The sequence below is a fragment of the Charadrius vociferus genome, unplaced genomic scaffold, assembly GCF_000708025.1.
Source record: "Charadrius vociferus isolate BGI_N301 unplaced genomic scaffold, ASM70802v2 scaffold650, whole genome shotgun sequence".
NCBI classification, from domain to species: domain Eukaryota; kingdom Metazoa; phylum Chordata; class Aves; order Charadriiformes; family Charadriidae; genus Charadrius; species Charadrius vociferus.
This window is the reverse complement of record NW_009646736.1, coordinates 4,456,942-4,479,756: the sequence shown is the minus strand read 5'-3', so window position 1 is coordinate 4,479,756 and position 22,815 is coordinate 4,456,942. Positions and strand designations below refer to the sequence as shown.

The window sequence follows — 22,815 nt, the reverse complement described above, 5'->3', positions numbered from 1 at the left end:
GCCGCCGCCCCCAGGCGGGGGCGAGAAGCCACTAACACGCAGGGAAGCTGAGGTCTCCCCAGCAACTGTGTGTGGCTCAGCACTCCTTCAGACAGTAGCCACCAAAGACGTAGTAGATCATGAGACTCAACAGGGGATGTTTAAACTGCCCACAGTGAGTGTTCCCAGGGAACACTCAAGGTCAGGTTGGACAGGGCTGTGAGTAATCTGATTTAGTTGAAGATGTCCCTGCTCATTACAGGGGGATTGGACTGGATGACCTCTAAAGGTCCCTTCCCACCCAAACTATTCTATGAGTCTGTGTGAGGAGACCAGGTTAGCTCCCAGTACCTGTGTACTCACCACACACCCCCAGAACAATCCCACAACGTGCAGGGGATGCGAACCTGCAGCAGGCTATCGGGTGCCCACCTGCTACTTTTCAGTTGTTCAGTCCATCACTGCTACTTACTTCAAACACTGATAAGTTTAGATGAACCCTCAAATAAATGTTCTTAAAATAATATTAAACAATGGTTTGGGATTTTTTTTTTTTTGAGAGAGTTTTATTAAATATACTACATCAGTATGTTGTACTCCATAATCCTTTGATCACTCACAGACTGACTTGCTTAAAAATGTATTTTATAGAAAAACATCTGCAAAATAAAAGCTAAAAAAAATACGTATTACACACCTCTGGACAATCTGCATGTTAGCAAAGAATACCTTTTATTTTTTGACCTGAACATGTGCTTAAACAAGGAACATACTCACGAAACAGGACACACTCCTTGAATATGGCACACCTCAAACTACTCAGACTAAAGGAAAACTAGTGCAATCATGTTTAATTGCATCTAACAACAGAACAATAAGAACTACTTTTTATTCTTTTGTTTTTATATTTTTTCCAAACCCATTCCATTTGTTCTCTTCCCACCACAACAAAACATCCAGTGGTTATTTCTGTAGGTCACCATCCTTACATTGCATGAAGCAAACTTCATATTGGCTGATCCATATTTACATTGAAGCATGCACAGGAGGATACTGCAAGTATTTGCAATGCAAATCTATTAAGTACGTTATAACTGAACAACAAGGTGGCCCTTTAACACTGCAATTCTATAGCCTTTATCTGTGGTGGAAGTTTCCAGTGTATGAATTATAAAACAGCATACAATTCAGAAACAGAAACAAAGATTTTTGCAAATTGTTTGTATATTCAACTATTAAAGCTTTCCGAGAGCTGTGTCTAGCGCCGAAACCAAAGCCAGCTATTGAGTAGCCAGAAAGCTACAGTAATTGAATACATGATCATTTCCCTTTTAGCACGCTCTTTGTTTTCTTCTTCCAGAAGTTGTAGGCGGCGATTAAGTTTGATTATCTAAAAATAAATAAAGGCTTTTAATACTTCATTAAAAGTTGCCAGACTCTCTAAAAGCTTCTGAATAGCCATGTAAAATTAGTATCTCAGACAGATGGATTTTAAACACTTGATAATTTGACTTTCTATCTTCAATCGCTAGTGATCAGATCTTGCTGTCCCTAATAAGTAGGAACAGAAATGGAGTTGGACTCTCCAGATTCCCAGATCAATACAGAATACGTGGGGGCGCTCCAGCATGGGTACAGAGAGGACCTCTCATCATATCTGCTATGGACACCTTTGCAGCCACACAGAAAAACTGTTCCCCCATTTTACCACTACATTTACCACTAATTTTTCTTAATATTATCAACTGCTATGCTTTACATACCTGTCTTCTTAAGGAAGCAGCATCTACAACTGTCATGTCATCTGGTGTTCCCTCAAGCGTCGTATCCAAGTTGGAAAGACCGTATCTGTCAAATAAGGGAGATAGCTTAGCTGTCTCATCCATGCACAGGTTAGCAAGTACCGTATTTTTATCAACATTCTAATAGATGTATTTTTTGGTGGTGATGGTGAGAAGAGTTATAAAACTTTTGTTCCAAGCTTTTACAGAGTTGTCTATATCCATAGGTTCCTAAATGAATAAAGCACAAACACATATGAAATGGGTAGGTGCTTGACTGAATCTGGGTTTATTCCCCTCCACATTTAAATATTTTTGAAGTTTCTCCATGCAGACCTCTTACTGTCACTTGGTCTCTCAAAAGTCTGTTTCTAGTTATTTAACTGATTCATGAAACCTGAAAATTGCCTGAGCTAAAATACCAAAGTTGCAAGAGACCTGACACCAGATTAGAAATAGCCAAATGAAGACCTGGAAAGAACTGAGTCTCTTACGCTCGATGCCTACTTAAACGTCCCACGTGGACACCACTGAGATTAGGATCTCAGTCACATTATTCTCAGTATTTTAGGCAGAGAATCTTGCAAATAAAGAGTCTAGTGCGGAGTCACTGCTAGCCGAACTCTGCATGCACTAGGAGGTTTGTTCCCACAGCACATCTCAGTTTTCTTAATGTGGTGGTTCAGAGAAACCATTATTCTAACTTCAGGGCTAGTGAATTAAATACGGCACATGTATTATCAGTTGGGAAGTTGCAGAAAGTCTACAAAAAGTATGTGCTTTGATCATGCAAATGCCACCTCCTAACCAGATTCTTTCCCAACAACTAACAGGTAAAAATAGTTCCCAATGCTGCACCTACCACTGAGTTTGTCACTTCCTATCTTAAAAGCTGAGTGTTCAGTATTAGTTCCCTTTGACTTGCTTTCTCATTAGGACATATGAACAACGACTGCAAATGGCTTAGGAAATTAAATACAATAATGTCAAGGCTACCAAATTCACAAAAACATACACCTAAAAGAACGTTTAGCATGTAACGACAGTTACTGGTCAACTTCAACTAAGGTGAAGTCCTGAAGCTTGTGGAATGCACTGAAGTGCAGATACTACTTCTGCACTGCATGTTCTTTCACCACTTCCAGCAAACGTGTCTAGAATGCCCTCAGCTCAGGCAGGATCCTCCCCCCACCAACAGAAAACTTGTGAAAAGTTTCCCCATACCATTGTTCATTAATATGTTGTTTCTGAATAAGAATTGCAGTTTCTAGATGAGAGCTGCATTAGTCTGGACTTAGATAACAATTAGATCCTTGAGCAACACTGTATAAAAGATAGGAAGTTAATTATGTTTTGGTCTGTGGTTTTTTGGGTTGAGGAGTATACAGCAAGAGGGAAACCAGGTGAGATCAGGATAACAACAGCTTTTAGTAAGGGAATAGTCACATAAGCAGTTGTCTGCCAACAGAGTCACAGAGGTTTTAAAAACATAGTATTGGACGAAAAAAGTTTTGGCAACACCTTTTGTTAGTAAAAGATTTTCTCATTAAGGCTATTATTCATTTTTTATTCTAAGGAGACTTCAAACATTGACTTAGATATTTACTACTTGTAGTTCTTTTAGTTTGGGCAATATTAAAAAGACTGAAACTGTTGGGTTTGGTTTAGTTGTTTTGGGTTTGTGGTTTGTTTTTTTTTTATTACTTCCTCAGTTCTGTGAAGCTCACATTGTGTAATCAAAGTTTTTTTAATATAAACCTAAGTTAATTATAAAACAATTTGAACACTTCTACTGTTAAATTTGGTCTGAAGATTTGCACACACACACACACACAAAAATCAATCAAGTTTTCCTTACTACAAGTTCTCTGAAAGCCAAAGAGATTTCTGAGGAGGATCTTTTGGTAGCCATTTTTTATTTATAGTAAATGGTTAAAAAAAATAATTAGAAAATACCCACAGATTCACAGCACAGTTGTCCCTCACCATTTCTTGGGAAAAGCAGAGACTTATTTCGGTGAAATGGGTACACCTCTCTCCCAGGCCACATAAATTTCATATAAAGTCACAGTAAGTGACAGTATATCACTGCTGCTCTACCAACTTCCAAACCATTCCAGGTATTAAATCAAGAGGGCTACCAGCAAGAAATTCCGTGAGATAATCTCTTGGACTGTTACAAAAACTGAATTCCTGAGTTAGAGAAGAATCACCTGCTTGGATCCAGTGTCTACTTAAGCACAAAAGTAATCTCCATTTTGATGAAAACATAAAAGTGTAGTGGGAAATAGGAACAACATATGTGGAAGGGACTATTTATTCTTTTTCCTTCATCCTGACCATGAGATCATGTGTCAGTTTTATATCCACTTCCACTGAAACGATGTCAATCCGCCAAAACAATGGCAGCGAAAAGGCATCCAGCAACAACTAACAATCACAGACGTGTTACTGAGAACACCTGGAAAAAAATAAAGTGATGCGAGGCCACATTCTCTAGCCATAAAAATATGAAACTCACTACTACATAGAAAATTCTCAAAGTATACTGCTAATGTAATTTAGGAGCCTCCCCTCGCACATTACTTTGAGCCAGAATTCTGCAGCACATTGTATCTACCAGACAAGTGCAGGTGGCTTGGACGGGTAAGGAATAATGGCCTGAAATATCTCAAGAGTTAAGAGGGAGGATAGAAATTAGCATTGTGTTTTAAAATAAGGACACTAGAAATAGGGAAACAGAAGTCTGAATTTTAGTATCTAAATTAGTGGATCATGACTAACAAAAACACACTCTTTACCTGGTGTTGTCATGATGAGGGTTAGAGGAAGTGGTAGCAGCTGACCCACCACGTAACACTGGCCTACAGCAGGTTTTTGTAGATAGAAAGCACAAGACAGAAACAGAAACGACAAACAGAGATAAGAGGTAAACCGCACAGAACAAAGGAACATCAAAATACTTCCACTTATATTGTATAATGTTTCAATATAATAAAATATCTATCTATTTATTTTCTGGTAAATTGCACTTTCATATTTCTCATATTCAAATTTAATCAACACTGAATGTTTATGCAGCTAAGACACATAGGCAAAGTTTTGAGGATACAGATTCATTTATGGAAGACAAAATGTTGGAACAGAGATTTGGGCAGAGGTTATCAGCCTTATAAAATAACCATGGGAAACTTAAGGTTAAAAAAAATAAAAAATCCCTCTCATCCCAACAAAAACCCCAACGACAACAATGGGAAAAAAATTGTATCTACACATATTTATAAGAGCCTTTCTAATCATCTCCTCCTCCCTCTAGGGAAAGGGGAGATTTGTCTTTTCTTTATTCATCTATGCTAAATGTAATTCAGAAAACCTGGGCTAGTAGCCTAAGGATCATATATAGCCCAAAGAGAGGTAGATCTCTCTGGGAAGAAGTGACTAAAAGGTTCAAGCAGTTGGTATGAACATCCTTATAAGTGTTGCTCTTTCAATTTCTTTTCCTTTTCTTTCTAGGCAGAGCTGATTAAGCTGCTGCAACTATATAATATACATTAACTTGCAATAAGAAGTTACTGTGTCCCAGTTTACAGAAGACATGAATACCAGCAGTACCTTTGACAAAGCCGGTACTATGTGTTTTCAGCGCCTCTGGTAACGAGGCGTTAGCGTTCCCCACCTATGATGTGTAACATAGTGTTCAAGAGCCTGAAACCTTTTTTAAATTTCTTCCATTTTCCCAATGCCAACAGGAGGTACTTGTACCATGAGTTTAACCCATGTATAGTCCAGGCTATAAAATGAAGGACAAAGAGAATCTAGGTGTGGAGATCTTTACAGCAGGTACACGTAGGAGGCAGAGGCTTGGTGCTGAGGTGGCTGAGAGAGCACGGTGGCCTGGCCTTGAAAACGAGCAAGAACCACACAAAAATACCACAACTACTAGTTTCATTTAAAAGGATCAGGATCTAGGAGCCTTAGCAAACTCTGCTACCCAGTGCAATACTTACTGGGACTAGGTCCTACTCTAATCAGCACCATGAGTGCATAGCACAATGTTTTTCTGTCTAGCACGTAAGATAAGCCAGCACGATGGGTTTTACCAGAGACCCCTATTCCCAATACATACAATAAAAGAATATTCTCACTGAAATGCATGAGGTCTTGCAGAAAGTTATCAAAAAATGTACTCCTGTTTTTTAATCAGAGAAATAATTCAGCTAGTCTAAAGTCTTCTGTGACAGATGCTAGAACGAAGTACTTCAAGAAAGCATCAGAAATTCAGCAAACAGCAGCTATGGAACAGGTTGCAGAATTTCTCTGCAAACCTAAGTCACCTGTAATTAATCGGCAGGTACGTGAACGCCAGCTTGTCAGTATCCAGCAGGCATTTCCCATGCCATCTGACACAGGACAACAACATTTGGATGTCATGTAATGAGAATGATAGGTCTCAAATGCTCCCTAAACTCTTGGCCTCTGCGGTATCTCGTGGCAAACAAAGTTTTACAGCTGCTGTAGAACTAATCAATCCTAACTAATCACACTACCCTTCCCAAGGAAAGCCACAAGCTTGGAGGTAGCTGACAGCTACAGTGAGGAACAAAACTAGAGCACTCTGGGATCTGTGCAAATCAGGAAATCAATCTAAACAAGTCTTTAATCCCATTTCCCAACACAATCAGGCTATTGAGAAGCTGCACATGATTTCTTCCTTTTCTTTGCAGTTCACATTTTATTTCTTTACAGGTGGACCCAAAAGCATCACCAGAATATTCCCCTGCCTCTCCCACACTTTTTACTTGCTTAGTTTTACGTATCGACAAAAAAATTCATTATCACATTATCACACCGGCCTCATAACTGAGATCACCTTACCCCAAAATCAGCATCAAGTTTTTTGGCAAATACAGAATGCACAAGCGTAATAGCGTCAAGCTATTAAATAGATGGTCGCCTTTGAAAAACTGAGTAAGAATACATCAAAAATCTGAATTTTCTGGCTACTTCTGCCAATTCCATCATAAACATTAACACATGATCAGAAGAAGCCATAACTTGGAGGCCATCTATACTCAACACTTAACTATTTCACTGCAAATACAGCAGCAGCCTGAAACATGAAGGGAATGCAGAGTAATACAGTTTAATAACAGTGGGAAAACAGGCAATAATTCACTGACCAAATGAATCTGATCTGTCTTCCTCTGCTTAGAGCAGAGCATGCAGTGGAAATACCACAGGAATGATGCAATCGTAAACACGTGGTCTGGGAGGAAAACAGCAAGTGTGGACAATCTAGGTACCTGGGTGCAACTTCCATCGTTTCGGTGCGTGTGCACAGGGGACCGAGGCCAGCACATTCTCTTTGTTCAGCAGAGGTAGCAGCTACGTTCACCTCACTGTACTTAAAAAGACCTCTGGAAGTCTCAGAAAGGCCGTAAGAATGGGCACCAGGACTTTACGGGTATGTCCTGGATGTGAAGCGGGTAAGAAGCTCAGCTTCTGAAGCCCAGAAATGATTGGTGCATTGAAGAATCAGTGACTGGATGAAACTATTCTCCTCGCTTGTTTCGGTGCTAGGATCGGTTACTTCAATAAAGTAATAGGCCACTATTCTTCCCAGGCTCCTTCACATTTGCAGACCCATTGCTTTTTCTTCTGAACTGTATTAACCCAATCCGAAGTCACATGTGGCCCCCTTCAATGGTCTTAACTCATGTCCCATTTTATTTCTACCATGAAAAATATCATTAACTTGCTCAATATAAAAAATGATCTCATAAAACCTCAGGATATGATTATGTGGGTGATGTTTGGCATTTAAGAAGGACGGTGGCTTCTTAGAAAGGGCTGTCCTGAAGAAAGGAAACAGTAATAGATCTCCTTACTTTTTTTTCCTAAATAAAAAGGTATCGACCCAAGACATGAAGAATAGTTCAGATAAAGTGCACATTTCAATACAACTCTATTCAGATATGAAATAGCCTTTTTTTTCTGCATTTAAGAGTTCGCTAAAATCTTCTTAAATATAGGGGTGTTTGTTTGCTGTTGTGTTTTTGTCACCTACAGCATAAAAGATCAGTCTTTAAAGAACACTAGGTATAGGCCCTCCAGTCATTTGACAGAAATTGAAACAGAAGAATGGTTAGAACTGGAAAACACAACTGACCTATTGTCCTTGTCCAAGCTGAAGGAAATGCAAGAGTAAACAGACAGTGTAAACAACGATCATTAAATTGTTGCCCATTTAAATAGCCTATTATGCGAGCAGTGCCAGCTAAACTAGGCATAATTTGTTATCTGCAGCAGTACAATCAGCACCTACCGTTAGCAGTTTTAGTAGACTGGGGGAAAAAAAACCCAAGCAAGCCATGAAACAAGTTAAAAATCTTTCCAGTGAGTAACACATAGTCAGATCTTGTTCATTTTAAAAGATCTCTTCTAGTATTAAGCATAAAATGTTAACTACATAAGGTTTTGAGATAGAAAGCACATTACACAAAGCAAAAGAACAGAGTGCAGGTTTGGAGCAATTTAAAATTAACAATATTTTGCAACCATGCAAGTGGATCATCCAAATTTCACATTCCTACGCCAGCTGTAGAGTAACGGTGGGTATCTAAACACCCAGCCACAAACAATACACTTTCACCTTACTGAAAAGTTTGGGTTTTGGCACCTGTTTGTTCATTGGTGACTAGAAACAGGTTTCCCATTTCTTCTAGGAAGGTTAGTTGAACACCTCAAAAAATCAACTCAAACCAGGAAGAGTAACGCAGCTTTTAAAGTATTTTCTAATTTTCTAATAGTTGAAGTAAGTTGAAAGTGTATGTAGGCATCTGTGCATGTTTTCTGGAACCAAAACCACTGGCAAGAACATGCCTGATGGAAGCCAGAAATAAAACCTGTTAGCTTCATTGCAGACTGGGGAAAGGGCTAGAATTTCGGTCTATATTTTAACAAGGACTCTTGGCACAGTATCCATCTGTACGTGCTATTAATCACAGACAGCAGAATTCCTCCTTGTCTTGGGAGGACTAAAAAACTTGTAATTCCATCTATTTTTTAATATTGACAAAGAAAAAAAAGGTATTGCTGTCCAACTGTTGACAGGCATCAACATTTTAACAGTTACAGCCTGAAATTTCAGAGTCAGGTTAAGCACCGCAGAATTTCAAGGGGAACTATGCAGCTAGTTTCTTGGCGGTTTTTTGTTGTTGTTGTTTTTGTTTTTTTAAGTCCCAGGTTAAGAACATAAAGTCCATCAAGACTGGAGTTCTACACAATTCAGGAATAATTTGGGCATTTATATACTGTCAGGTCAGCAAACATGGTGAGCTGCAGGAGGTGCCAGTCTGAAAAGTGACTGCAAACACACAGACGTTTACAATAAGATTGGCTTGATAGTTGCATTTTATTAGCAAAACAACTAGAAAGCAAGTCATTTAACTTCACGCTACAAAATATTAAGAGTGCTGCTGGGATACGAGCAACCAGAGGCAGATGGCAAATTTCAAAGAACTTCCTAGCACAGGCCATGCTGAAGGGCTGCAGGAGGAACGAGCAGTTCCTCCCAACGTTCTTGCCAATCATCTCCTCTAATTCGACCTCTTGGCAAGCACTAGAGGTCTCAGCTAGCCCTATACTAGAGACTAACTGCGTGCAACTGTTACTTGAACCTCTGTGCTAGCATACTGTTGACATGAAAATTGCTTTTCGTAAATTAACCTTACCATTATTAGCATTTATAAATGTTTCTGTAGTGTCAAATGTGCCGTTCTTGTAACGCTTAGAAGTGCCAAATCTGAACAGTCCAACTTCCATCTCCACTGAAGAAAATGAAAATCATAGAACCACTTCGGCTGGAAAAGACCCTTAAGATCACAGAGTCCAACTGTACACCTAACATTGCCAAGTCCACCACTAAACCATGTCCCTAAGCGCCATGCCTACACGTCTTTCAAATACCTCCAGGGATGATGACTGATTGTCATGAGGCTTGTATTGGCTCGTTACCTCTCAAAGTATCAGCTTATCCATACAAACAGAGATAGCATTAATGAGAGGAGCAGCCAGCTTCTCAGCATACATTGCCTTGCTTGCTCTCAGCATCCAGTGAAGCGGTTACCATAACTATTCTCAGTAGAAAGGGAAAAAGAGTGTCTGCGCTGCCTTGCATAATATCCTACCCTGTTTCTGCACATTTGTTTTAACGCTTTATGACAACATCAACCCAATCTTATTGATCTGCACCACTGCTCACCAACAGAAAAGTAGAAGACAAGGCTAATAAATTTGCAGGCTCAGGGTCAAATATTAATCGCAGAAAACACTGACAATCTGGGACCAGCAAAATCCCTTGCAGTCACAGACTAACACTTCCTATTTTGACTTTTATTTGGAAGGAAAACAAAACAATGCTGTATTTGACTGAAACAGAAGCATTTTGAAATGTGAATTTTGGACAATTAAATTGCTTGTGAATAGTGAAAGCAAAGGAAAGCAAAAGCAAATAATTTTATCTCATTATTTTGTAAACAGAAACCAAACTCCACTAAAAAGGAGAAAAAAAAAAAAAAAAAAAAAAAAGCAGCAAAAGCTGGCAGAATCAGTGACAACCAATCACCTGCGGTTTTCATCCAGCACATCCAAGACCTGCTGGTAAGCCCTACGAGTGGAAGACTGGATAAACGACAAAATGCCACGAGCAGAGTAAAGATTAGTCCCATCTTCAGGTAACATATTGGGAGGACAGACACGAGCCTGTTGCAGTGATGGTGTCACACTGTTCGTACAAGCATAGTAAACGAAGAGAGAAATACTATAGTCAGATTTTAAATTAAAAAAAGCTTTTCAGATAGACCCCATTCCAAAATGCTTATTGTTTGCTTTTGGTTTACCCTTCTCCCACCACTATAAGGTAACACTCCCAAATTCTAGTAGTGTAGGGATCATGAGCTACATTTATATACATTCTTCAGAAATAAAACCAAGTAATAATCCAAGAACACCATTTTGATCTGTTATACAAATTAGTTTTTGGAAGTTCTTGTCCAGCTACATCTGTACCTGTTGAAGTCAGCATTCAAGTCCTCACTGACATCAATGAGAAAAGTGTTTTTACAAGCATTGGCATTTAAAAAAAATCCTACCCATAATCTCTTTCAAAGCACAAGCTTTTTTCAATAAGGAGAATCTCACACAGAGCCTCTTCCACAAAAATTTTTCTTCAAGCTTTGACTAATGATTGAAATAGTATTTTGATTTGTATGTGAAAAAAGTTTCAAGGCAACTGCAAAAAAATTAAAAAAAGCACAGAATTCCTATCCCAATGACAACAAATTACATGATCTGAGGTTTTGACTATGATGAAAAATCATATTTAAAATACACAGGATTTAAATTCAAACATGACTATTTGGATTAAACAAACCTCATCTCTATCAGTCAGAAATTAGTTTTGATAAACTGCCTTTGATTTGCTTGTGCTTCTTTGCATTCAATGTGACTTTATGTACATTGTCCTTCACACACCAATATATTTAATTACTTTTTTTTTTCCCCCAATCAGGAAACTGTAATTAAAGGTGAAATGCTTTTTTAATAGGAAGTAATTAATGTTAACTTAATTGTAAATATTAACACAAATGCAAAACAAAGTGTGAGTCACTGTACCCTTTACATCTTGGGATAGTTTTTATTCCAAGATTAGCATCCGTAAGTCAACACATTTCCTTTGATCTTGCCACTTGTACTTTGCTTCAACAGTTTCTGGAGTTAGAATGCCAATCTTCCAATGTTTGGCATTTTTAAGAAATTAAGCAAAGCATTAGTGGCTGAGTGCTTGGAAGATGGTTTGATATTTGGATAATCTCTAGATGGGTCATAATTCTATGGATACTCTTACTTTGAATAGAGTTGCTCTGCAACTGGCTGGCACCAAGATCACAAAACTGAGCAAGAAAGAAAATTAAATGGAAGAGACATATCCAAAGCATGTTACACGGATGTCACTTCACCCACAGAAAAGTTCAGCCATCCTGTGCTTCAAGTGACATGCAAAGACAGCAGTGGCTGGTGCTTGACTAATACTGGTCATTATTTATTACCTGAACTGCAAATACTTGTAGCTGTAGAGCACATTTGGACAAGAGAAAGTAAAAAGGAAAAGGAGAAATCAATAAACATCTACTTAATTTCTTTAACAGCTTTTATCATTCTCCAAGACTTATAGGATCCATCTTTCTTTTATATTTATGATGACTTCTACTTTGCAATCAATGGTAGTGGTCACATCCACACATTTTACTCTTGAATTGCATTGGAAATGCCAATATTCACTAGAAAAATATCAAGAAGCAGGGGCAAGTATGGAAATCCTGCCACCAAAGTGAATTTATGAGAATTTCTACTCCCTTGTGGATTTGCTGACTTGAGGGAAATGAGGGAAGAGCTGACAGTTCGAACTCATTGTATGTTTTATAGTAAAAGTATTTTTTCCTGTTCATCACTTCAGAGATTTACAGAATAGGCTGAAAGACAGCTTTTAAAAAAAAGGTAAAAAACAGTATTTAGACATATTGCAAACTAGAAGATATTGTGGAATTCCTGTTGTCCAGAATGGTATTACTGTAAATACCACAGTAACCTTATTTCAATACAAAGTCATCTGTAGATACTAGGAAAAAAAAAACCAAACCCAAAAACTATTTAACTAAAACCACACAAAATTGTCTAGAAGAAAGTTACATGTACCGATAAAATGGAAAGCGTGTATAATAAGGAAAAATCAAGGCTGACTTCAGCAATAAATAATTCCTAACCCCATGGTCTAGTCCCTGGACTACTTTATGCTCATGGTTTTATAGGTGGCTTGTAAGCAAAGACAGTTTCAAGAGATTACTTCTTTCATTTTAAGATATTATTTAATTCTTACTTAAGAGAAGATTTAGTTTCTTAAATGATTTAATTATTTAAGAGATTATTTAAATCTATTTGCTCCCAGATACGAGCTAAACTATGCCGGTACATGAAATTACTTAATTTTTCTCCATAAAGGCTATTGCTAATTTTAATATCCTTCTAAAGTGCATAGTCTGAGACAGACCTCTCCCTTCCTGTCTGAAATCAAGAATAATTCTATGAAGGGCTCAGATGTCAGGATTAAGGAGCATGGCGGGGGACATAACAACAAAGCACCCCCAGACAAAAAGCCAAAAATTTTTCTTCTATCCTGATAGAAGGATATCCTTTTTCAGGATTCAAAATTTATTGCCCTGTAAACATGTGGTAGTCCTTTGGACTACGTCAGAGACGATGGAGAAGAAATATTACGAAGCAAATACCTGATATACAAATCAGCCAAGATGACATAAGAAAAAAAAATAATCTGTAACATCAGTATAATTATCTAACATTGAGTATGACTACTTATCATTAGACATTGTGGCCATCCCTCTTCTCTCCTCCATTTGTAGTTAAATAGTCTTAGTCCTAGATATAGTTTTGTTTCAAATTTCTGAAAAAAAATCGTATATACAGCTCCAGCCACTTATTATAGCACTCCCTGGTTACAAACACTGGACAATTCCAGAGTTTGGAACCAAAACAAACAACATGGAATTACAGAAATTACTATGGAAGAGCACTGTAACATTCTACTATATGCAGAGTTTTTAGCTTAGCAGTAATCTCCTCTAAACTTTATCAAAACATCTGTGATGTACACAGGGTTTACTTCAGATATTTCTCTGACTTAACAGTTCTGAAGTATCAAATGAGAGGTAAACAGTTTTAACTAGTCAAGATTACTTTAAATTCAACCACATAGACAGACTGTATTCTCATTAAAGACATGCACAGCATTACCTTTTCCCCCACGACTTGCATGAAGAACAGAATTTCTCAAACTGTGAAACTGAACCCTCTAGAGAGATGTGCTTTTCCAAGGGAAAGGCTGAGGCAGGAAAAAAAATTAAACGCTGTCCCCTTTTCCATGCACTCTTGGTGGTTTGTTGACTTCTGATGCAGAAGTGGAATCCTTGTTATTCAACAATGAATGGCTTTTCGGCCATTGCCAGCCAAAAACACCCAAAAAACAAAGCATCAAACAAACTGATGCTATTTTTGAAATTTAGTTTTTCTTTACAAATCAGCTCTTAGTTGAAGCTGTCCCTTTCCTTTTGTGGCCAGGTATTTTTCCCTATGTTTTTTTACACAGGGAAACGATTTGGCAAAGTTTGAGAAACCCTGAAGCAAAATTAGAAACCACACATTCAGTGTAGCAAAGGCTGTTTCAAATTTTATATTCTAAACTACAGATACTTAGCCAGAAAATTAGTATTGCAGAGAGCTACATAATTAAACACACTCTTGATTTCCATATACCAGGTAACATTTAGGCTTACGTGCAATCCTTAGTCGAAAGAGGTGACTGGAACCGTGGCATTTTATTTCTTGGGACAGTATCTGATCTGTGCCACCTTGAATAATAATTGTAATCTCTTAAGTAAGCATCCTTGTAAGTAGAGGGATTGTAATTTAGAGAGCTCTCAATACTGCTATGCAGATAGATAGTTATTGTACAAGCAGGTGCCTACTTGTTAGTCTCGTTTTTTTTTAAACACATTTGAGAATTACTGCCTTTAGTGAAGCCCAACTCCCGAAAAATTCTCAGAGCTGTCTCTGCATGCATCTGGATGACAAGAAGATAAAAACAAACAACTATTTGTACTCTGTAGAGAACACTGTGATAGGGAGCCCAGCCAATTCTTTTGCTTCAATCTGATAATCTACTCCAGAATGTTTAGTGTTGTCGCTTTGTAGGTCAAGCACTGGAATTTTGCGCAGTACATGTGAACATTTTGTCCAAGGAGGACAGCAGTGTCCCAGATTAAAATGTGAGTATCATAGTCCTATTTACAAAACAAAGGTTTTAAAAGGCAGTGCTCCATGTGCCTTTTCAATGGGGTCCTCATCACAGCATCTGAGCAGACTATTATGTCTGTAAGGAAGCTGAATCAAGGAGGTAAGAGAAACAAGCATTTTTTTTTTAAAAAAAAAAAAAGTAGTTTTTTGATGGGAATTAAATATTTGAAGTATAATGTGAACACTCTCTCCTATTTGAAGATGTGAGCCAGACTCACACAAGCACAGGAATAAAGAGCTGATCTTTGTCAAATTAGAGTAGCATAGTACTTGTTACTGAAGAAGTAAACTACTTAGACATGATATGAACTTAAAAGTCAAGCCAGTTTTGATGAAGCAGCAATGTATCATTACAGTAATTAGAACAAAGATTATTTCTTTCAGCCAACAACACTAGAAATAAGAACTTTAGGAGCAGCTGGTTTCTTATATTTTTGTACCACTGGAAAAAAAATAATATTTCTAGATGGTAAAGAAATTTCAGTGTGATATAAATGAGGTAACATGTACAACTACGTTTTTTATGTAGTGCAAAGTATACATTTGTTGTATAATTTACCTACTTTAACGGTCTAATTTATCAACAAGGAAACTAAAGTTAGAAGACATGCATCACATTTACCATGAACCTCTGATAGAGGTAGTAGTTTATGAGCTAGCTCATACCCATACCATCTGAGGTAGCACAAGTTCCATTAGGTAGGTTTGTTTGCTTGTACTGCCTATTTTGAGCTGTACAATAGCACTTCCACATGTGTAGCTTCTCTAAGTAGCTACCACAGTGAAAACAGAATGTCACCTTATCAATTTTCTTTGTAGAATCACTACTTCTAGTTTTATTTACGTGAAACTTGCAAATATTTTTGCGGTTTACCTGTGGGCCTAAATTGTGAGGAAACAAGAGCCAAGAGATACCTTTTCACCAAGTACAAAAGACTTGGCTTTCCTGCATTCGTGTACGCCATACAAACTCCACCTTGAACATAGTGTTTTCAAAACCTGAATTCACAGAACATTCTCCTGAGAGTTAGCCAGGTACATAGTCACATTCTCCACTTGAAGATTGAGAAAGCCTGGATGAGAGACAAATGCCACTCGGCATCACCTGCCACCACATGTTCAAACTGATTTCTCTTTTTGGATAGCACTGAGTCAGAAGAAGCAGTGATGACAGAAAAAGCAGCAATTTCTAGGAACCTCAGTGATTTCAAAGCAGATGATCTATGCATTAGGCACAGCATAACTTCTGTCATAAGAAAACAAGTACTTGAGAGGACAAGAGACAAATGAAGTCCTACTAAAATACATTATCTGCACGTCAGCAAGCATGAAATGCTGCAGTGAAGAAAGACAGCTTCTTCCACATGGGCAGCAGAGAGCACAAACACAGCAAGCAGTATTAGCTAGCTGTTACTTTTCATACAAACAAAAGAGAAGACATCCTGGATCAATCTAAAGTTTATATCATTTTCCTAAAAGATACTCATAATGGAAACTGCTTAGCATCGGAAGGTTGATTTATTTGGCAGACATTATGCTGGCAATAGCATGGGCAGCAAGAGAAGAAAACTAATCTCCAGATGTGTCATAATTTCCTGGAATTTGTAAATGATAAATTGAGTCACACAAGCTACCAGTTACATGTTCATTTATCATATTCATCTTCCAGTTTACAGGATTCCAAGTTTGTATTGTATTGCTAAGCCTCTGAAGGACTGCTAGTAGATTAATGAACTGTGACAGCAAATAATATTCAGACCATTTTAAACTGGTAATTGTATATATAGCTACTGAAGAACCACAGACCACACAGGTGAGTTTTACAGATTTATGATTTTTGGATTCAAGAAGTCCAAACATACGTGAGAAGTCTGACAGCAATTGGAACCATCCAGTCAGAGCTGATCTTGCCAGTTTCTCAGATGGATGGCTGGGGAGACACATCCCATGACTTTTGGAAGACTAAACTAACTTGGGGAGCAAGGATAAAGCGATTTCAAGAAGTCGCACAAATTCATATACCAACTGGTTTTCCTTTAAGTCCAATACATCAAAGACTGGCAAAGCAGAGCTGGTAAAATCAAAGGGGTAAACTTTTTCACAAGCAGCTTCCACCACATGAAGACCATCTATTCAGACAGGCAAATGAAGGCCATTCCTGCAGTGAAATTCTACTATGGCTGGTCAAACAGGACATAACTGGATGACCGATACCACAGGAAACCTGGGTACTTAGTAGGCTACTAGAACATCTGGAGACCGAGCTGACTGGGAGCTTATGGATGCAAATCTGGTTTTGCCACCTCAGTGAATATATGACTCAGCAGACTTGAGTACCTAGACATGCCCAATCTGTAACTTGTATGAACCAAAAGCCTGATTAAGTAAGAAGATGAAGATAAGCAACAATATTTCCATGAAGATCTAGAGGAAGAGGAGAATCATAACATGTCTGGAACATGCATCAGAGTACTTTTCACCAGTTTTAGACTAACAGGTAGACAGATACACAGTACATATAGTACCTCCTATTGCCCCTGCTGTAAATAGAAGAAAACAGACATTTCTAGGACGTAATTCACTTGTTCTGTTTTAGGGTCTACCTATTTTTAGTCTAAGTAGGTCATGCACTTATTTCCCTCTAGTTACAGAATACTAAGTTTATGGTGATTTAGCAACAGTGTTATACAGTCTCCCTTGGGACAGATGAATTCAATCTTCTAGGTCTTAAATCTAAGATCCTTTCAATGAGGGAAAGTATTCTTTATGATATCTGTATTAGGAATCTTTTATATATGAGTTTTAAGTGTTACATTGCAAAGACAGTTATTGCCAGTGTAAAGATGCTGTCACTCAGAATAAACTGTGATTAATCAAAGACTATCATACCTAATAGAAATATACAGACCTGTGTGTTTTTAGAAAGCACCATAAGAATTGCTACCTCAGATGGTATCAATAGATGCAGTTTCCAATTCTAAATGCTACTTGCCATTTTGGTCTCAAAAAATTGAGATATATACTTACAGATTCCAATACATTAAGTACATTGACACCAAAGAAAAATTACTTATACTACTATTTATGAGAAATACACATATTCCTTTTTCTATGAATGAAAACCATTACATAGTATCAACAGTGAGAGAACCAGGAATATTTTCATGCACGAAACTCAATTTCCTGAAAATTCAAGGGGGAAAAAAAGAATTATACCAGCTTCGAAACTGAAAAATCTTCTGAAGTAACATCTTACAATAACTGGTGAAACCAACTGTGAGCCCACAAACACTCCCACCCATCCACTGCAAGAAAATACTTGACAAATGAGTCACCTTACTAAAGAAAAAGCACAAAAATTAAGAAAAATGGTAGCCTTTAAATATTTAAAATTATGTACTTGCCACAAGATACAAAATGTTAGTTGGAAAAAAAAAATAACAAGGAGATAAGGAACAAAGGAAATATGTAACAAAGCTGTAGTTGTGTCCCTGCACCCTGTTGCTCTACTCACATGGAATCATTTCGGGCCAGCTGGCCATTCTGTCGAGTGGCGTTTTCGCTCATGGAACGTTCTCTCTTCAGTCTTCCCACTGAGCGGACCTGTGTAAAAGTGGAGATGGGGGAGATAAGCGACAGGGAATTCCAGGAGACACTTAATAACTTGCACTGGAGATTTATAAATTAGATCTGCCCTCAGATACAAAGGCACATTTTCAGGGGTTTCACAGGGATTAGGAGGAAGACAACTGATGACAGGATCTGATGCCAAAAGTATGAACAAACAGAATTTTGAGTATGTAAGAAAGCAACACTATGTTTAATATTATTCCCTATCACCAGAAATATATTTATTTCTACTATATTTTATAAGTCTATAAGAATATGCAGCTTCATAAATATTTTTCATTTTTTTCAGATGTCAATTACACATCATCCACCTGGATGACAATGTTATACCATTCTTTGAAGTTGGTTTTCAGAGTTTTGTTAAAACTCACTAACTCTATGTGGTGTTATATCATCTGGCCACAAAGTCCAAAGGTTAACTATACACATTAAAAGAATCTTAGTTTGTTTTCTGATAACCTGCAAATTAAAAAAGTCTTGCAGCTTTCACATGATTAGAATTTCTACAGTGCTAATAAAAATATTTTTATATTTTTCCAACTTATGTTAGCACCAAGTACATCTGCACCACATTAGAGAAATCATCGGTCATTTCACTTTCTTTAGTAGAATGCTTCTCAACTAAGGAAAAAGCAAAATAAGTACTAGCCTCTTCATTTTGAGGTGTCTGCTGTGGAGGTTTTTCTAGGTCCAAAAAATCTAGCGGTCGATCACTAAGAGAAATAACACGGGGAGGAGTTTTCAATGCCAGTGGTTTGAATGGAGTAGACTGAAGAAGGTCAAGGTCTGGTGGTCTGGAAAATGGAATGTCTTCACTATTACCTGCAAGAACATCAGTTGTCAACAGAAAGCAAGCTGTTCTGAGGCCTGAGGGCTAATGCTAAAGTTCAAAAAGACATCACATCAGTTATTTCCCCCAGCTATGCCAAATAATTCAGTATACTTTTCTTTAACGGGGTTTGTATGGTAAAAACTATGGTAAAAACTCTAATGAAGACCACATTAATTGGCACTTATTTGAACAGTTCCTCAGAGAACAATGATCCCGAGTAATCCACGGCAACATCAATTGTTATTGCACTTTTAATCTCAAAACATGGTCCTATTAAAGGTGTATTTGTTTAGAAATATGCTGACTGGAGATGTGAAGATGTCACTCTTTCAAAGGATAAAATATATACACGTCACACATTTTGCAAATTATAAGGCCTTCAGCAGTTCCAGGTCTGTTACTGTAAAGGCCATGACCGTAAATACTACAGAAGTATTGTTAGAGCCCACCCAATAATAGACAGATCTTTAACATAACTAGCATTCTGATTATAATCAAACACATTTTGCACGGCTAATATATAGTGCAACCCCAAAACCTGTTATAGTTATTTTAGCTTATAGTTAATTAAGAAAAACGAGGTGTAAATCAATAAACATTAACATTTTTTTCTCCAGAAATGGTTTAGTAAGATGAAAAGTCAGCAATTAAACATTCTGTTCATAATTCGTTAACTGTCTTGACTACAAGCTATACCAAAACTATTCATGAAACACCCTCAGAGTTTAAGAAACTTCCTAAGTCAAAGTTGATAAGCACTAATTGTTTGAAAAACAGAAAGCATTTTACAGATTTTTCTTTAAAAAAAAAAAATAAAATCAATATACATCCATCCAGAAATTTGGAGAACTAATTTAAGTTTTTGCCTATTTTTATTTTATTGAGATGCAGACATACCTGCTACTACAATCCGCTCTGGAACCTGCATAGTCACACTGGCGTTTGGAAATCCTTCTTGGATGCCCTTCTCAAGGTCAGCATTTTGAGGAGCTACTTTGAGTTTTTCTGGGACCCTCATGCGCTGACTGATTCCTTCAGTGTATTCCATTTCATACTGAAGGCGATTAATTTCTGCCATCTCGGCAGCGGGAGATGGGAACGCAGCCCCACTCATTCTGGCAAAAGAAAACCAAAAGCTATAATAGCAATATAGGGAACCAGCGGGAAGTGCATAAAGGGAACTCTTTGTTCTCATTACTAGGCAAGTGGTAGACGATCCTAACTTAACAGACTTATTTAGAGAAAAAAATTATATGATAAAATTCATAGGAAATGTAGTCACAAGGAACTGAGATTTTGGGCAATGACAGAAGAACAAAGTGACGCTGTAGGCAACACTCAAAGCTGCACTGAGGGTTCTCAGTTTGAGCTGCCACAAAAAACCCCACAGAAATTCTGCATGCAATGTACTATTCCTGCACTGGCTGGCAAAAAAAAAGAAAAAAAAAAAACAAACTGAAAAGAATTAGCAGGATTAGTAGGAAATCTATTCAGGGTTGGTAAGAAATCTGAAATACTGATCTGTATTTACACAGATCCAGTGTACTGGTATTTGAGAAAATGGATGAAGTTTTAGAAAACTCGAGGTTGATGTAGGGGAAAAAAAGAAAGGGCTCAGGCTGGGCAGCAGCCTTCTGCTTGCTGTCAGTCACCCAGATCTCACTCCATCTTACAAGACTAAAGTACCTTATCAACAGCCTGTCAAATCAGCTTGAAAAGCTAGTATATTCCTAACTCATTGCCAATCACAAGCAATTCTGTAAACTTCTATATTCTGAATTTTTCTGTAAGTGAAAATCATACTTTTGCAGAGCAGATACAAGATGGGCAGAGAGAGAACAAGACTTTATTTAAACTTAAAATTACTTCATAGATACATTTTCCTAGAAAAGGAGGGGAATTTCATAGGAAGCAATGGGGGAATTTCCTAGAAACTGGGCCTTAAGAAACTTACTAATACGACAGTTGCTGGGAGCCATATCGAAGACAAACCAAAGATAACTGGGTTTTTTTTTGAGGTTAGGTTTAAGGTTGAGAGAAAAAGAAATCCTAGAGCTGCACTTGGAGGTAGGCTGGAAAGGGAACTCATATGGCTGAGAGAAGTTGTTCACCCAGGCAGTGGCTAGTGGACCTTGCTGATGGCTCAGACTATGATTATGGGCTTGGGTAAGAGAGAGAGACACATCCTGGAGCTGCAGTTAGAGCGGGGCTGGAAAGTGGCTCCCAAAGGAAACTGTGAGCTGCAAAGAACACTCAGTTGCGAGAAACTTTTCAGCTAGGCAATGGCTGTGGGGGGACTCGTCAACAGCTCAGACTGAGATAATGGTTATTTTCAGGGTTAGGATTGAGAGAAATATGTATTTCTTTACATATATGTACACACACAATATGTACATATAGTTATCCTGGCAAATGTGCCTATGGGAAGCATAGCTTACTCTAGCAAGAAATCTTTTAGTGATATTGCTTGAAACAGTTCCCTAAATGAAGTAATCTATCCTGGCAAAAACGCAGGTTTTGCCACTATAATTGCAACTACATTCTTTTACTATTTTTGGCAGCAAGGCCATTTCTGTTGCTGCCTGTGTGCTTTTATAAGCTGAACACACAGAACTTTGCGAACAAAATGCCTCAGTGCAGACCATCTACATAGCAGGTGAGACAGACCACAAGCCATTCCCCTCACCATCACGCAGAAGCAATACTTTCCATATTTATCAATAAAATCTCAAACAAATAGTAACCTTCAGACAACAGAAAGAAAAACACAGAAGGATCGGGATTGCGTAACACTGCATTAAATGCGCACATTTAGTATATTCAAGATGTGATCCACTTGGCAATCCATCCTGGGATCCTGTGTGTCCTTATCAGGACTTCCTATCACCATGGATCAAATGGAAGAATCTTACTCATCTCAAAGTCTCACTGCAGCCCAGTAGGAGAACTAGGGGTCGGGGAGAAGTGAGAAGGCAAGGTCACTGTTCTATGTAAACTTCAAAAAAAAAGTTATAAAGGAAATACCTGAAGTGATGCAGATTTAATCTATCTGTATTAACTCTTCCTGTTTGTAGGTATCGAGTCAAAGGAACTGGAACAACCCATTTAATTAGAAATAAACACATTACAGGAGTTCAAGAGGTGCTTAAGCAGCTCTGTCACTTCAAAATTCTTAAGATTTCACTTTGGGTTTTTTTTGTACCTGCCCTTTGGTCTCGCAAGCTAGATTTGTCCCTCTTGCAAGACACTGGCTGGATCAGCGAGTGACATGAACAGAGTACACAGTCTTCTGAGACTTCCACATTCCAAAACATGCTTTTCATTTCAAAACATGGTCTATGATCGGTAAAGCATTTCCAAATCGATAGGAGTAAAAATCATAATGTCAATAAAGAGGCCAAGCTTTAAGAAGAACTTGAAGTACCCAGACCATCTACTGGCAGCAGCTTAAAGAACAGTTACTGCTCACAAGACTTGACAAAAGGTATTTCACTGCTTGTTCACTTTCTGATTTTGACATACCTGTACAGCTCTAATTTTCGCAATCAAGTACCGCTACACTGCAGAAGTGTTTACACCCCAGCTTCCCTAAAGTTTGGCATTGCTTTTGTACTTAAGTCTGCACAACAACTGCTTTCCAGGTGTAAGGTAAAACACACACACAAA

The 22,815-nt window shown here is 37.9% G+C and overlaps 1 protein-coding gene across 7 annotated transcripts; it reads right to left on the bottom strand.

The window, feature by feature from the left end:
- Positions 1–688: 688 nt before the first annotated feature.
- Positions 689–20,263, bottom strand: MFF (mitochondrial fission factor). Of its 7 annotated transcripts, XM_009889810.1 has the most exons (8): positions 20,047–20,263; positions 18,967–19,139; positions 18,202–18,290; positions 14,168–14,242; positions 10,387–10,545; positions 4,562–4,624; positions 1,743–1,827; positions 689–1,369 (listed from the first exon to the last, which is right to left on the bottom strand). In XM_009889810.1, exons 1-8 carry the CDS (start codon positions 20,261–20,263, stop codon positions 1,238–1,240), a joined length of 993 nt encoding a protein of 330 aa, XP_009888112.1. In that variant the 3' UTR covers positions 689–1,237. The 7 variants fall into 7 exon arrangements, with proteins under 7 accessions (XP_009888112.1, XP_009888120.1, XP_009888137.1 ...); XM_009889818.1 differs by lacking the exon at positions 14,168–14,242; XM_009889835.1 differs by lacking the exon at positions 14,168–14,242 and having other exon boundaries at positions 10,387–10,428; positions 20,047–20,227.
- Positions 20,264–22,815: the final 2,552 nt, after the last annotated feature.